The sequence below is a fragment of the Paroedura picta genome, chromosome 18 (genome assembly GCF_049243985.1).
Source record: "Paroedura picta isolate Pp20150507F chromosome 18, Ppicta_v3.0, whole genome shotgun sequence".
Classification (NCBI taxonomy): domain Eukaryota; kingdom Metazoa; phylum Chordata; class Lepidosauria; order Squamata; family Gekkonidae; genus Paroedura; species Paroedura picta.
Window position 1 is genome coordinate 18,453,721 of NC_135386.1, and position 16,495 is coordinate 18,470,215.

At 54.6% G+C, this 16,495-nt stretch overlaps 1 protein-coding gene across 3 annotated transcripts in view; it reads left to right on the forward strand.

Annotated features, from left to right (window-relative positions):
• The window catches only part of CORO2B (coronin 2B), a 33,466-nt gene that overhangs the window by 6,489 nt on the left and 10,482 nt on the right, over positions 1-16,495 (forward strand). For 2 of the 3 annotated variants that reach the window (XM_077317303.1, XM_077317304.1), the window contains exons 2-3: positions 8,580-8,780; positions 15,462-15,578. In XM_077317303.1, coding sequence (XP_077173418.1) covers positions 8,580-8,780; positions 15,462-15,578 — 318 coding nt within the window. Of the gene's footprint in view, positions 1-625; positions 774-8,579; positions 8,781-15,461; positions 15,579-16,495 lie in introns of those variants that run through there. The other variant, XM_077317305.1, reaches the window with a different exon arrangement.

A 16,495-nucleotide genomic window follows, 5' to 3' on the forward strand; every position in this document is an offset into this window, starting at 1 on the left:
GTCCCATTGTGGGGCACGACGGACCCCCGAATTCTGCCCCTCTGCTCACCCCTCAAACTTTGGGACGCAAGAAGAGATCACGCTCTTTGCTCCGGGCATTTTTCTTCCCTAGCCGTGCAAATGGCAGGAGAGAGAGACGCCCAGGGAGAGGGACCCCAACAGGGCCTTCGAGATCAACAAGAGTTTTACAGACCCAAGAGGGCGTGGAGATGCTCCGGTGTGTGTGGCGCCATTCCTACTTGTACCAGATCACGGACTCTCAAAAGCCTCTCCCCGCCCCCAGAATTTTGTTGATCTGTAAGGCTTTCCTGGAATTGGGCAGTTCTACCGCCGACCGTCAAAAAATATCTCCTTAAACCCTCCGCAAGGAGACAGCGGTGGGCGGTGAGGGGAATGATTAAAAAACGTTTCTCTCGAGATTACACTCTACGCTGCAATAAGAGGGTTTGCTTTCTAATCTTCCCCTCCAGAGCAAAATGTCAAAAAGGGCTTTGTGCGGCTTACTAATCAGACGAGGTGGCTGACGGGTACCTGTCTTGCACAACTGGGATCTCAGGTTCCTCTCTTAATTTTTAAGCGGTTACAAAGCAGGGCCACACCTGCCCCCGATCCCCACCTCCCCCTGGACTTTGTGCCTCGGCTACTTTGCAGGTTTGTTTCCAGTTCAGTTTCAAGGGCAAGCGTCCACGGGTCAGGTAGGCCTATGGCCGTCCGTGTTCTTCCCTCCGACGCACAGTGGCTGGCCTGGTGTAACGGGATCTCATCCGGTTAAGGTAAGCAGGGTTGATATTCTGGTTGATATTTGGAGGGAAGTCCACCAAGGGGGTCCTGCAGAGGCAGGTGGTGGTGAGTCCACCTCTGAACCCCTCTTGACTTCAAACTGCTAGGACAGGGGTGGCCATACTGTGGCTCTCCAGATTTCCATGGACTACAATTCCCATGAGCCCATGCTGACAGGGGCTCATGGGAATTGTAGTCCATGGGCAGCTGGAGAGCCACAGTTTGGCCACCCCTGCACTAGGAGGGCACTGTGAATACGCAGCTGTCTACGACCACCGTCCCTGGAGTCTTGCAGAGGGTGGAAATATTCCGCTTCTCCACCTCCTGCTTGGTTTTGGAAATCCCTCCGACGTCGCTGCCCCATTTCCTTGTGGGCCGCCAAGCATGGCCGGAGCGTGGCTCTCCCTCTCCTCTCCCTTTGTGGCTGAGCTCAGGGTCACGCCCACCAAGAGGCAGTCCTTGTTTGCTGCGTTCTCCTGAGCGGCGCATGACACGGGAACGCCCGGGGCCAGCTCTGTGCCCATCGTAGCAGCCGATCGACAGTCTCTCTGGAGAGTCTTCTTCGCCCTCGTGTCACCCCTTGGTCACGCCAGGCCGTGGCATCACGTGGCGGCAGAAGCAGCAGCCTCGGTTGTGTGGACTGCAGGGCTGCGGTGGTGTGCGGAGAGTCACGTCTCCGGCCAGCCGGCGGAGCATCTGGGAAACAGGCTGTCCTCTCTCCTGGGGCCACGGAGGCGACTGGGGCTTCACGTGGGCTTGGAAGCAGCCACTGCTGCCCTGGACTCCCCTCCCCTAATGGGCAGGGCCCCCAGGTGAGGGAAAGGCACTCTGCACCTGCTCAGGGGCTCTGTCATGGGTGCAGATTTCACAGTCCCAGGGTTAAGCCCCGAGGCTGAGTGCATGCTGGGGCTAAGTCCCATTCAGGATACTGAACTACAACCGGAGAGCAACAGTTCTATAACCCAGTCCTAAATTCTGACCGTTAAACCCGGCTGCCTCTTTTCTCATGAGATCCTGGGAAGGCACCCAATGATGCCTCTGAAATTTCCATCCCTGAAGGCGAAGAGCTGGTTGTCGGCAACCCCGTTTTTCACTACCCAAAGGAGTCTCCAAATGGCTTCCAGTTGCCCCACAACAAACACTCTGTGAGTTCAGTGGGGCTTAGAGAGCTCTGAGAGAACTGTCACTGGCCCAAGTTCACCCAGCTGGCTGCCTGTATAAGAGGAGGGGGGGAATCAAACTACTCTGTGCGTGTGTCCTTACAAGGATCTGGGAGATCCAGGTTCGAATCCGCGCCTTCCATGGAAGTATGCTGAGTGACCTTGGGCCACTCCCTCCCTCTCCGCCAAACCTCCCTCCCTGGGCTGTTGTGAAGATGCAGTGGAGGGCAGGAGAATGTTGCAAGCTGCTTTGAGCCCCCCCAATTTCAAGGAAGTCAGTCAACTGGGAGCCTGGGAAAGACCCGTGCGGCAGAAGCAGCCTGGGCGGTTTCCCCCTTGCTGTGGGGCATTTGTTTATCCCCCCAGTTTCCAGCCTGCCTTTCCACCATTTTGGACCAGTACATAACCCCCCTCCATCTCCTGCCAGCCTTCATGAGAGCGGGAGGAGGGGGGCTTTTTAAGCGACTCTGACAATCTGATTTCGAGAGAGACGCAGATAAGCAGTCATTTTGCATCAAATCGGCATCTCTCCCTCCCCTGGCAGATTTCTCTGGCTGCAGGAGAGAGATAATCCTTCTGGAAAGTCCGGTCTGTTTGCCACATCAAGGCAGATCCCCCCCTCCACACAAAAAGCCACCCCACTTCTTTTTGGCCTCTCAAAAGCTTCTTCTCTCATTGACGGGTCCATATTGTGCGCAAGGGACGAAACAGCCCCGAAGGAGCTTTCAGTGCTGGGCTGAAAACAAGTCTGAGGCTCAAGAGACGGAGAAACCCACCAGAGCTCAGTTGGGCAAGGGCCGAAGGGCAGGGACTCAGCACCGGCTACGGATCGGGGCCGATAAAATTCTGCCTTCTGTGGGAGGACGACCCTTGGGAGAGGGTGGAGGTTGCTTTCAATCCAGTGGTGGGGATGCTGGGTTTTGGGGCAGGCCTGTGGGCCTCTGTTTCCCCTTCGGCCCTGGCTAATCTGGCCCAAGGGGTGGCCGTTGTCTTCCCCCCCACACACACCCCGTGCTCGCCCTTGGCCTGTCTTGGGGGGCTTGCCTGGAGGATCAGAGGAAGAAAAGGCCCCCTCCCTCCCATCACATGGCTGGGCGTGTGCTCCGTCGGGCACAAGAAGCCCATTGGCATCGCAAAGACAAAGCGGCTTTTCAGCAGGCGGGCCTCTTGCTCCGCCGCAGCAGGGAATCTTTTCCGGACGCCGAGCAACTGTCAGGCAGCAAGGAGGCAGCCTTGGGACAGAGATCCGTCTTGGCAGGGGGCTCGCCCAAGGGGCACAGCTGCCAGGCGGGTGGCACACGGCCATTTTTTTGCCCCGGGGAGGCTGGAGCCCCAATCTGTTCTCCGACTCCACAGTACCCCCCGCCCCAAACCCATGAGACCCTACAAGGGCGAGGAGGTGGGGAGCAGTCCCCAAGCTGCTTGGGGGCTCCTTTAGGTAGCGAAAAGTGGGGTATAGAAATCGTCTCTCCTTCTTTTTCCTTCTTGGGATGAGCCTGCCCCATCTCCTCCTTCATACTGGCTAGGTCTATGGCTAATCTTCACTCTAGCTTAGCACCCACCCCACACCCACTTTGGGACTCCAGTGCCAGGGTGGAGATGGTCTAAGACAGGGGTAGTCAAACTGCGGCCCTCCAGATGTCCATGGACTACAATTCCCAGGAGCCCCTGCCAGCGAATGCTGGCAGGGGCTCCTGGGAATTGTAGTCCATGGACATCTGGAGGGCCGCAGTTTGACTACCCCTGGTCTAAGAGATCTGGAAACTTGCTGGCGGTTTATTCATTTGGAAGAACTGCACTCATGCTCAGTTCACCACCAGCCTAGGAATGTCAAAGTTTCCGAAGCGGCCAGGATCAGGCCCCGCATGCTCTGCTCCGCGGGAGTCGGGGAACGGAAGCCGCGGAGGTCGGTTTTGCTAATGGTTCCCGAGATGACAGCTATTTATGCTGGAATGGCTTCCCCACCTGCTTGAAAGGGACGTGGGAGGCAGCCTGTAATTATAAACCCGAAAGTAGAAAGCCGAACAGCCGTCTCTCGCCCGGGATAATGACGCGGGGGGACGGAGAGCGATTTCGTCTGCTGAGAGGCACCTCCAGCTCTGTGGCTGCCGGAGGAGCTGGCAAACCTGGGCTTCAGTTCCCTGCCAATAAGTTGATTCATCTACCGTGACATTTTCCTGCCGAAATGTCAGTCGGCAGAGTTGGGTGGGGCCCAGGGCTGGCCTGTTCTGGGAGCCAGGAGGCCCTTTTCCTTCTGCCCCACTTCTGCTTGTAGTCGCCGGGGCAATTTTGAACCATTTGGCAGCGTTTGGAGACCGTGAATATTCAGAGTCAGACTCCCGCCTTGGATTCTTGTCTGGTGGGTGCCGTGCAATCATTTCAGGCTTGGTCAGTCCTAAAGGCAGTTTAATCAGACACGTTCGTGTTCATTAACACGTGAAGCTTTCTTAACCGAACCAGAACAAAATTTGAGTCCAGGGGCACCTTTATGACAAATGAAGCTTTATTCTGGGTGTGAGTTTTCGTGTGCAGGCCCACTTCCTCAGACTGCATGCACATGAGAGCTCGCACCCAGAATAAAACGTCATTGGTCATAAAGATGCCCCTGGGCTCAGTTTCTGTTCTCTGTGTTTGGTTTCCTGGCCTTCTCCTTCTCCTGTTTGGCCCACTGTGTTCAACTGGATGCTAGACGAGGTGGACCTGTAGGGCACTGCTGCGTTTGCACTGGGATTTCACCCTGCTCTGAATTCCCTTTATTTTATTTTGGGTTTATTGTCTGCCCTTCTCCGCAAGCAGGCGCAGGGCCATTTGCAGAATCGTTAAAACATTTATGCTCAAAATTTACAACATTCTGCAATTAAAACTCCCCAGCCCAGCTGGCCAGCGCTGCCATTCTGCTGAATCCCGATGGCAAATTCAACGCCCACATGGGGGGTTCGTTCCCCTTCCCCCCCTCAGTGGTCTGACGACAATCAATACTGCAAAGGCCGCCAGCAGACGACATCAATCTCCCCTCCGGATGGCATAGGGCTCGCTGCCATTCCGTGACGCCCTCCGAGTTCAAATTCTCAGTTGTGGGCCCCACAGTATTTCCACCGGCTGTTCCGGCTCAAGAAAGACATCGGCAAAGTTTTCCTGCCTGCGTGCCAGCCTCCCTGTCCCCTCCTGGCCTTGGTCTCAGCAGCCTTTGCTGGAAGGGTGAATAATTTAGGCCCTATCGATCCACAGAGTGCTTTTCTGGAGGCTGCAGGGATGGAGCAGCAGTCCCGCACCTGGCTCTCCGTATCGGAAAGGTTTCCGCAGAGATGGGTGGGGGCAGACGGTTGGCCCCGGCTAGCATTTCAGCCATGGGACGAAACACATCTTAGCTTTGTACACACGATTCGTCCGGGTTCTCCCAGCCTGGCTTAGGGAGTTCTAAAAAGGGAAGCAGACTGGTAGCTGTGGCCCGGCGGGCAGCCCAGAATCCCCAGGGGATTTGCCAGCAAGGAGATTATTGGGGATTTCGGCCTCTGTGGGGTTCCAGCCGGGTGTAAATGTTTGTTTACTAGGGTGCGAATCAGTTCGAGAAGAGCCAAGGCAGGGGATCCTTTTCACACCTGGCCTCTGCTGACCTGCAGCTGGCGACTGATTTACATTGTTGGCTTCTGTGCCAGCCGAGGGCGTCTTCCCATCGGCCTGACTCTCTCCCACAGTGATCTTGGTCCTTGTGCCAGATCTGGAACGGGGCTGCAGTTCTGCCTGGTGGGAAGGCCTCTGGTTGACGCCTGTCCCGTCTGCCACCTGGAGTCTTGGACTTGGAGTCCCCTTAAGCTGGATTGGGGGTATTTTTCAGCCTTCTTTGAGCACGTGAAGAACTTGTGATGGGAACTTGATTTCACAAAGTTTAGGAGGACTTCAATTTCTGTTGGGCTCTGAGTTTCCCCATTGGAGTCCAGCAGGGGCAGCTTTAAGGGTGACTGAGTTATATTCTGGGTATCAGCTTGTCTTTACACAAAAACTTACTCCAGAATAAAGCTGTTTTGGACTTAAAGGTCCAAAAGCCTGGGCTCAAACTTGGTTCTTCTGTTCAGATCAACATGGCGACCCCCTTGAATTCATGGTACACTCTGGGTCTGGAATCAGAACATCCCAACAGTAAGCGAAAGCATGATTCAGGATCATTGGCACACAGTTCACCTTATGTGAGCAGAAATAATTTAGAACGGCAGCACACACTTGAATAATAAATAATGAAATGTTTTTGAACAGGCTCATCCTCTACAAATTGTTAATTTTGCTAAATCTTCCACTGTCGCCTCGGGTTAGGTTAGGTTAATGGAAGAACAGAAGCCAAGCGTATTCTCTTTTCTTGCCAGCCCTTTCAAAAGGGTGGTGGAGAAATCGACAACTACTTTTCTGCATATGCAGAATAATGAATCTGCTTTTAGGGTTGGATCTGCCAAGGCCCAGCCGTGGAGGCGAAAGTAGAAGGGACCAAGGATCTCTCCTGCAAACACATTTGTATGGAAGCTTGATTGATGTTGTTTCAGGAATAAAACAGGGTTTTTCTCCTTTCGAGATTTATGAGATTGTGGGATTCATCTGCCAATGGACGCATGTTAGTAGCCATGTGCATAGGCGGCATTAAAAGAGGGTTGGAGAGATGAATGGGGAGCAGATCTGTTGGTGCTCGTCGTCCATAAAGCCAAAGATCTGTGTCTTGTTCAATTCCTACTTTTGCCACTTCTTAGTGGCTTGATGAGCATCATTTAGGATGGCCAATTCCAGGTAAAAATATTCCTGGCCATTTGGGGGTGTGGCCTGAGGGGGCAGGGTTTGGGGAGGGGTCTGTGCCACCAAGTTCACCCTCCAAAGTACCCATTTTCTCCAGGGGAAACTCATATCTGTAGCCTGGAGGTGGGTTGTGATTGCAGGAGAGCTCCAGGCCTCACCTGGAGGTTGGCCACCTTGTCCTCACTGCAGTCTCTGGAACAAAGTACCATAGAAAAACCCAGCATCCCAGTCTGCGTACTGGAAAATGACAAGAAACTGACTTATGTGGGAAGTTTTCCAACGCGAGGAACAGAGTGAGCGTCGCCTGAAAAATAACGAGGGATTTTATGTCCAGTTGCTGAGCTGTGCAGCCCAATTGAAAGGCAAGCAGGGCACCCAAAGGAGTTTGTGCCTGGCAGGAAGGAGAGAGCGCGTCCTCCCTTCCTCTTGGTCTCCCTGGCCCTTGCACCTAAAACCCCAGAAATGGCTCCTTCTGCGTGTGAGTCTCTGCCTGCAGCCTGTCTCATGACACTCGGGTGAACCTCCTTCCTCTTGGCTTCTAACTGAGCCATTCAGGGGGGGAAGGAGACCCAGGCAAAGACGCCCCCCACCCCCACCCCCAGGCCCGTGAATGGCCTCTGCGCCTGCAGGATCTGGCCAGCCTATCTCATCCCAGCGGAGCAGACTTGCATTTCCCAGGAAATGAGGGATGGGAGTTGTTTACAGGAAATACTGGGGGGGGGGGAGGCAGGCCAGACCCCTCTCCTCCGCCTCCCCTCCCTCCTTCCACCACTAGCCCTGCTGTGGGCTGCTGAGGTTCACATGGGAGTCGCCATTCAAACTCACGTCTCTGAGATACTAATCTGGCACTGGTCCCTCTGGGAATGAAAGCTAATTCTCTGGATTAGAGCCTGCCTCTCATAACTAGGGCTTGCCAATTGGGTTATCCTAAGTCGAAAAGTCCCTGAATCAATAGTTTTCTCTGGTGGGGAAAAAGGACAAGAACAGAGAATCTCTCATTGGAAACCATGAAGGCCGGATGGGGGCACCCTCTTTGGGTGCCCATAGAAATGGACCCCCTGGTCCAATCTTTTTGAAACTTGGGGGTCCTTTTGAGGGGAGGCTGTGCTGCAAATCTGGCACCTCTACCTCAAATTCCCACCCTCCCAGCCCATGAAATAGACAAAAAGGCAAAAATTCTCATGGACTTTCATGGCACCAGAAGTTTATAATGGCAGTGAATCAATTTGGCTGAATCCAAATCTCAAAATCTGAACCAGGGATGCAGGCAATTCAGATTCAGTCAAATTGGTTTGTCACAAATCCCAAAAGTATCTCCCCCACCCCCTTCCTATTCATAACCACTTCAGCATGCTGGTTCCCAAAAGACCAGGCCTGGGTGACCCAAGTTTAATTTTTTATTAACGATCCTCTCATCCCAACGAGAACCCAGACTGCCTTACAGCCTTGTCCCCTTCTCCTTTTTTATCCACACAATGCTGCTGTGGCACAGAGGGGGACTCGAACCCGAGTCTCCCGAATCCTAATCTGACTTTCTTAACCAGGGGTAGTCAAACTGCGGCCCTCCAGATGTCCATGGACTACAATTCCCAGGAGCCCCCTGCCAGCATTCGCTGGCAGGGGGCTCCTGGGAATTGTAGTCCATGGACATCTGGAGGGCCGCAGTTTGACTACCCCTGGTCTTAACCGTGACGCTTCCCTGGCTCTCGTGGCTTTCCCTCCACTTCAAGTGGCCACCGCTAGGAGGAAGATGCTGGGTTAGCCAGGCCTGGGTCTCCTGTTGGTTTGGGGGTTCCTCTGCCTGGAGGCTTCAGCCCTGGGCTGGATCTTGTTGCTGAACTCCCCCGTCTGCTCGCTCCGCAGATGTCATGGCGGCCGCACTTTCGCAGCTCCAAGTTCCGCAACGTCTACGGCAAAGTGGCCAACCGGGAGAACTGCTTCGACGGGATCCCGATCACCAAGAACGTCCATGACAACCACTTCTGTGCCGTCAACGCCAAATTCATCGCCATAGTAACGGAGAGCGCCGGCGGAGGCTCCTTCCTCGTCATCCCACTGGAACAAGTAAGTGGCTCTCTGCCGGGACGAGGATTCTGGGGAGAGACCTTGGTCCGTTCCAGCTTGCCGGCTTCCCAGCTCTGGAAATCTCTGGACCCCCTTCCCTTTCTTCTCTTGCAAATGGCAGGGCAGGTAAACAGAGACTTCAGGAAGTCCTTAAAACACTGGTGCAATTCTCAAAAAATTCTGGCTCGTGCAATTTTAACCATCAGGCTGTTTAGCAGAACTTGGGAGCATGCAAGGGAGCATTGATCGGTGATGTTCATTCATGCGCCACGGCTGTCTGTCGGGTGTTGTTGCATCTGTGGCTGGGTCTGGTGGGGTGTCGGATGGGTGGGGCTGCCTGGCAGAGGAAGCTGCAAGTGCAGGAGAAGTGGTCATGTAGTCAGGCTGAGTTTCTTTCTGAGTCAGGGGGCTTCTTCCTGTCCCCTTTGGTGCTCTGAATTCCCTGCATTCATGTTTCATATTTGAAGGGCCTTCCATATTGTCGGCAGGGCTTAAATATGCAAAAAGGCGGCACACCAGATGCTCAAAGAACAAATAGCTTTATTGGGAATTGAAACAACTCAGCACAGAAAAAGAGGAGGGGGAGAGTCCTAACTGTCTAATGGACTGTTTTCTTCCATCTGAAGGCAAGCGGGAAGAAAGTGGGCTCAGAGGAGCAGGAAGTCTCCAACTGAGCCAATCAGGACAAGGAAGGAAAGGACTTGAAAAATACCAGGCAGTTCCTAGTCCAACTATGCTAAATCCACACTTCCTCTGTTATTGTAAGCCGCCTTCACGCATGACCAAAGGTGGCATGTCAATGTTTAAACAAATTAATAAAATTGAATGATTCCCCTCACTGGCAGTCGGTGATCCAGAAAAGTTGAAAGAACGGATTGTCAGCCGTGCCCGTCTAAAAGGACGATGGGAAAGGAGAGAAATCAGAATGCAGTGACACGTGACAGTTGGCAGTCCTGCCCTGTCCTATGCTAGACCGGAAGGCATCCCTGGAGGGGTGGCCTGGGTCTTCCAGAAGGATAGATTCAAGTGGGTGGCCATGTTGGTCTGAAGCAGCACAACAAAACAAAATCAGAGTCCAGTCAGGCACCTTTAAGGCCAACAAAGGTTTCTTCAAGGCGTGAGCTTTCGAGGGCAAGCACTCTTCCTCAGAATAAACCTTTGTTGGTCTTAAAGGTGCCTGACTGGACTCTGATTTTGTTCTGTTGTGCCTCGGTCTGGGTAGGATGGGAGGCTTCCTTGTTAGAAGACAGGCTGGGAGACTCTTGGGGTTTCTTTCCAGTCAGCGGGAGGCTCTCAATAGGATCCCTCCCCCATTAATGGGTTTCCATATTTAGCAGAAACAAATTACAGTAACCCAGAAACTTGCAGAGAGGAGCACATTGGAGTCTCTTGCTCTTTTGCCACGATCTCCTTGCCGGCTTTCATTAGAACGACTTTCCCCCAACCTCCAGTACACGGCATTCCCGAGAGGCATATGCCGGCACTTCAGAAACGGGAACTGCTTGTGACAGAAACCTGCTTCTCCCCCCCGCCCTCCGTTCTCCCCAGGAGCCAAAACCACCCACTCGGCGCACGAAAGAAAGCCAGCTCCAAAAGAAAAAGACATCTGGGAGGGAATATTCTCAGCTCTCGCTGGGCCTGGCTGTTCTTCCCCAGAGGGAGCAGCTCATAAAGACAGCATGGAGAGGGGTCAGTCAGCCAAACCCCATGGTTGATGGAGGGCCATGGGGCAGCTTCAGAGCCACCTTCCGAGGCAGAGAGACCCAGACAGTCTGTGCTAGGAGAAAAGGGAGTGTCCAGCAGCACCCTCAAGATGAGCACATTTTGGGGCAGGGAGATTTCGGGAGTCACAGAAGTTCCTCCCCTGCCACAAATTGGGTTGGTGCTCCTGGACTCTTTCTTTTGTCTCCTGTCCAAGGCGGAAAGGGTTATAGGTAGCCGAGAGCTGCCCGTTCCTCTGGTTTTGCAGGGTGGGTGCTGTGTTCTGCCTACGAGGGCTTAACAGCCCAGGGCTACGGATGCTGCGATAGAGGCTGGGGGAATTCTGGATGGCTGAATTCGTAACTCCAGGCAAGAGATTCCAAGGCCCGGGGACTGGAGTTGCAAACCGCAGCTCAGGCAGCTCAGACAACCGGCCTCCTTTTTGGAATATGAATCAGAAGCAAGCTGTGCGTGACAATTAAAATGCTGATTATCAGCTGCTTTCCATCGGCAGACGATTCAATTAAAGAAGCAACTGGGGGGAGGGGGGGCTACATCTGGGGAATGAGCAGAAGACTTAATTGGGAACATGAGAGAGGGGTTTGAGCTCAGGCAAAGAAGGAGGAGCCCAGGTCTCCTGGTCCTTGAGCATCAGATCAGTGTGGATTCAGAGTACCCCTGGGCACGTTCAGCCTGTTTGTCCCCCACCCCTGCCTGGCTGCCGTAACTCCCCACTTGCAACTGTGTGCTCGTCCAGCAGACGGAGCAACTAGAGGTGTGGAAATACAAACAGCTCTTTTGCCATTTCAAAAATGTACGCATGCAATATCTTGGGCTTAGAGGAAGGAAATGCAAGGGCCATTTCGATGAATTTGAGCAAGAAGCACCTTTGGGAGGAGCATAAGCGCTTCCCCTCTCAGGGACTGGGCTTCTTACCCAGCAGCTCCTCCCTCCCCATATTCAGGCCTCTCAGGAAAGGGCCTGGGCAAGGAGGGGGTGCCTGTGGACGCGCCCCAACTGTCCTTGCCAAGGGATCGGGAACCTTTGGGGCACCGGTTCCCTTCCAGAGTTGCAGTTGGTCCACCAACGCCAGCATGCAGCGTCAAAAACTTTCTGCCCCCCTGCCGTGACATCTGGCAATAGGCTTTAATATGCTATTAAAGGCTTGTTGTTGTTGTTGTAATAAGCTTTCGTGAAACTTACCCCAGAATTCAGCTTGGTCGGTCTTCAAAGTGCCCTGTTACTCAACCCCGTGTTCTGCTGACCCTTTACCCTTCTCCCTTCTTGCTGAGACTGGAGGGAGACCCCACAACAGAGGCTTGTGGCAGAAACAGTGCGATACAAACGATGCACGGAAAAACAGATTACAGAATTAAAGCACAACAAGAAAACAATGATGTGGCACAACAAGCGTTGCAATGACACAGCCTTACACACTGGAGAAGTGCGTGGCGGGTAATCTGGACCTGCAGCAGTTTGTGGGTGAGCATTTCTGCACAGCCTGATGGGAGTTGTAGTTATCCAACCCGGCATAGTTTAGGATCAGAATCCGGGTTGGGGGGGGGGGGGGAGTTGATTTTCTCTGCTGCACAGAGACGAAAGTGATTGTAGGGCTTTAGGAGAAGTCGACCCCCCCCCCCTTGGCCTGGTGGTTGAGCCACTTGGGGGACGGAAGCAGTAATGTGTCTGCAGAGAATTTCAGCCTCTTCCTGCTTCCTCTGGTCAAAGCGCTTGAGCCTTCCCCCAAGGACTCCTGGCGCTGGAGCTTTCCCCCAGATGCCCGAAACATTTTAATCATACAGCAGACTCTGGTCTTAGTCCGCCTGAGAGATTTGGTTTGGTCTGAGCTGCCGAGAGATTTGGAAGGATTAGCAAAAACACACAATTCTGTACGGAGTGCGCAGAGCAAGGGATCTGCCCTCTGGCGTCGTATAGGCTGTGCTGTGAATCACGCAGCCAGGTGGAAATGGGCTTGCTGTGAGCCGGACCGAAGGGTGTCCTGAAAGCAGGCAGCTCCGTGCTCTTCTCCCCCCAACACCCCACTGCACAACTGCCCTCTCCCACGCACACCAGGCCTCTCCCCCCAACACCCCACTGCACAACCGCCCTCTCCCAGCCTGCCCTGGCCAGAGTTCCTTCCTGCAGTCTTGTCTTGTGGACCGCCTGTCTTGGGAGGGGCCGTGGCTGGTGGTCGAGCCTCCGTTTGGCACATAGAAGGCCCCAGGTTCGATCCCCGGCCTCTCCAGCACAGGACCGAGCGATAGGCTGCCTGAAAGACCACGGAGAGCTGCTGTCAGCCTGAGTAGGCGATGCCAGCTGCAGTGGCCCAGAGGTGGGATTCAGTGGAAGGCAGCTCTGGACAGCAGCCAGTTGCAAAGCAGGGACCTGTCTGTCCGTCTCTCTCCTGGTGTCTGGCGCCCTTCTTGGCCCTCCTCCTCCTCCCACAACCTCCCGTCTGCCTTGTTTTCGCCCCAGCCGTAGCCACAGAGCAAAGTTGTCGTAAAGCCGCATTGCGGAGCCCCCATGGAAGGAGATGCCCTCCCGCCCCCAGTTCCAGATGCCACGGGGTTCCTGTGCCCTCCGTGGAGCAGAGCCAGAGGGGTGGGGAGGGGCTGTGCCCAGCCACCCACCAAATCCCCCGGTCTGGGCGACAGAGCACAGTTCAAACAAGTTATCACAGCCAGGGTGGGAAGCCGGCCGGAGATGTCTGAGTTTTCCAGTCTGCCAATAATCGCCTTGCCTTGTCCCTGGGGGAGGGACACATGGGCCCCCGCCTGCCTGTGCACACCGTGAGAGATGCCTGCTCCCTTCAGGCCCCCACGGCCCCTTCCCAGGGAAATGCCTCTGCTCTGCAAGGGTAGAAGAGGGACAACAGGGGCCTGCCTCACAGGGCTGGCTTGGGAGGAGGACTCAAGGGAAGACGCTGCCTCTGGAAATCAGCGCTGAAGGTGGCATGGGGGGAGGGAGGCCGGCCCAGCCCTGCCCTGGCAGGAGCAGTACACAGATGTGAGTTTTCCACCTCTGTGGTTCTGAGCTCCTTTCAGGAGGGGGCTGCGTGCCAAACGGCCAGTCCGGCCCCCTCCTCGCCAGCGTTCCCCCGGTCTCCGCCAAGTCATGTCAAGCACCATTTTGCCCTCCGGTTCCCATAGCAACTTACCTAATATTCAAGCATCCAGGCAGGTGTCCAGATGGCTCTCTCTATGGAGACAGACAAAGAGATCTCGCCTGCTAACGGAGGAGAGCGTTTAGGACGTGTTTGTGGGAAAGGAAAGGTTCTGGGGAGGGAAGGGCCATGGGACAGGGGCCGAGCATCTGTTATGCACGCAGAAGGCCCCTGGGTCAGTTCCCGGCAGCAGCTCCAGGTTAGACCTCTGCTTGCAACCCTAAAGAACAGCTGCCTGTCAGAGTAGACGACACTTTGGGCGCCCTTTGGGGTGACTGTTGGAATATAAATAAGGAAATAAGTAAGTGCATGTTTGTATAACCCACACGGGACCCGTGTCCTAGAGAAGTATTGGGTGGGTGGGCTGGGGGACAGAGCAGGATATAAACAGGAAATCTTGTTTTGGGAAAGGGGCATTGAGGGTGCTCAGCATTCCAGCGCTGACTGTTGCTGGGCCCAGGCTGGCAGGCGCAGATTTAACTGGGGGAAGGTTGGGAACTTTGGACTGAAGACGGCCCTGGGGCACGAGGACATGACAGGCAGCTGGCTCCATTGGTCTTAAATGCACCCCCCCTTTCTCCTTCCCTCCCTCCCTCCCACCCAAAGATACTCACTGGGGGAGATTTCTGGGGCTGCTCCTGGCTCGCCAGTGCTGATCACGACCACTGGTCTAGGGCCAACGCCTGGGGCGGGGTCTGGGCTGGAGGCAGCAGCAGCCCCTCCTCCTCACACGGAGCCATGATGGGCATGACCTTCCTTGGTGGGGCTTCTTCCTGGGGGCTCCTTCTGGACTCCCTTCCTGGCCGCTCACAATGGCTGAGTGTTCGCATCCCTGCTGGAGGAAGAACGGAGCTTTGTCCGAGCCCATCTCGAAAATTGGCCTGGCTGTCTATAAATAGAGGGGCGGGGAATATTTTGCTTTAAAATGTGGGCTCCCCCCCTCCCTCCCTCCCTCCCCCAATTCCAGATAAAGCAAATTCCTTTTAAAGGCTTCTTAGTGGAGATTGGGGAGGTCCCTGTGAGCGACAATGGACCCGAGCTAGTGGCGGAGGCAGGAGAAAGGCGTGGGTTGGAGAGTGCATGTTTCGAAGCCGCTCCTGCCTCGGGGTAGCCCCGTTCACGTGAAGCGGACTTCAGATGAACACTGTTCCCCACCACAATCCTAGAGACCCTAAACCAGGGCCTGACTGCTGGGGTTAAGGGTTAAGGGGGAGCAAGTGGAGGAGAAGTCTGGGAGTCCTGGGTGCGAATCCCCACCCCACCATGGAAGCTTGCTGGGTGACCACAGGCCAGTCACATGCACTGAGCCTAACCTCCCTCACAGGGCTGTTGTGAGGATGAAACAGGAGAGGGGACAGAGGAGGAGGAGTTCCTTGCAGGAAGGATAGACTAAATCTCTGCTAAGTAAGAAATATTGTTTGGGGTAAAGACAAGCGATTCAGAGTGCGCGTTAAAAGTGCTGGAGGAACCGCTTTCTCCCGATCTGATAACGATGCAGGAGTAAGATTAGTCCTTGTGGGAGGAAAGGAAGGAAGGAAGGAAGGATCACAGATGTTGCTCTGAAAATCAGCCATCCAAACGGCGCACAGGATCCATTGAGAGGATCTGCTCAATCTTTGGGTGCCCTCTGCTGGCACGCCCCCCTCTGCTGGAAGCTCCTACTCCCAATTAGACTCGTCCGTGAATTATCGTCAGTGAAAATATTTTTCAACTAAGGACTTGCAAAGCTTTCTTCCTGGCAAAGAACAGAGCCCTGGAGCTATTTGTCATTTCAGTTCTCCCCTTTCTCTCTCTCTCTCGCTTTGTTTCGCCAACAGACTGGCCGGATCGAGCCCAACTACCCCAAGGTCTGTGGCCACCAAGGCAACGTGCTCGATATCAAGTGGAACCCTTTTGTGGAGAACATCATCGCCTCCTGCTCGGAAGACACCTCGGTAAGCCAGAGGGGGGTGGGGTGGGGGGTCTTCTGAGACGCGGGAGTCCCTCCGTTGGTGCAAGGAGCTTTCTCGTGGCGCCAGGGAGGAACATGGAGGCTGGGGGGGCTCCTGCTCACATGAACCTCTCTAGCAGTTCTCTCGTCCGTTGACTTACTGTTTAATCCCCAGAGAAATCTCAAGTTTTAAGAGGGTGCAGAGGAGAGCAAGCAGGAGGATCCCGGGCCTGGGACTGGTCAGCCTGGAGAAGAGGAGGCTTAGAGCCAGTTTGGTGCAGTGGTTAGGAGTGTGGACTTCTAATCTGGCGTGCCAGGTTCGATTCTGCGCTCCCCCACATGCAGCCAGCTGGGTGACCTTGGGCTCGCCACGGCACTGATAAAACTGTTCTGACCGAGCAGTGATATCAGGGCTCTCTCAGCCTTACCCACCTCACAGGGTGTCTGTTGTGGGGAGAGGAAAGGGAAGGCGATTGGAAGCCGCTTTGAGCCTCCTTCGGGTAGGGAAAAGCGGCATACAAGAACCTACTCTTCTTCTTCTGAGAGGGGACAGGAGGGCTCTCTTGAAGGATGGGAAAGGGGGTCACTGGGAGGAGGGCAGGGAAAGGATCCTGTTGGCAGCAGAAGTGTGAACTGTGGTGGAATGGTACCAGCTAGAGATCAGGAAAACATTTTTCAGAGTCATAGGAGTTCAGCAGTGGGATGGGCTGCTTAAGGAAGAGGGGAGCTCCCCCTCATTGGTGGTCTTCAAGCAGCAGCTGGACAGAGACTTCTTCTGGACGCTTGAGGCTGATCCTGCCTTGAGCAGGGGGTTGGGTTATATGGCCTCTTTGGCCCCTTCCCACTCTAGGATTGCTTAAGAAATGGTAAGATGCGGATCAGATTGGTTCCGTTTGACGTGAAAGCCCTGCTGTGCCAGGA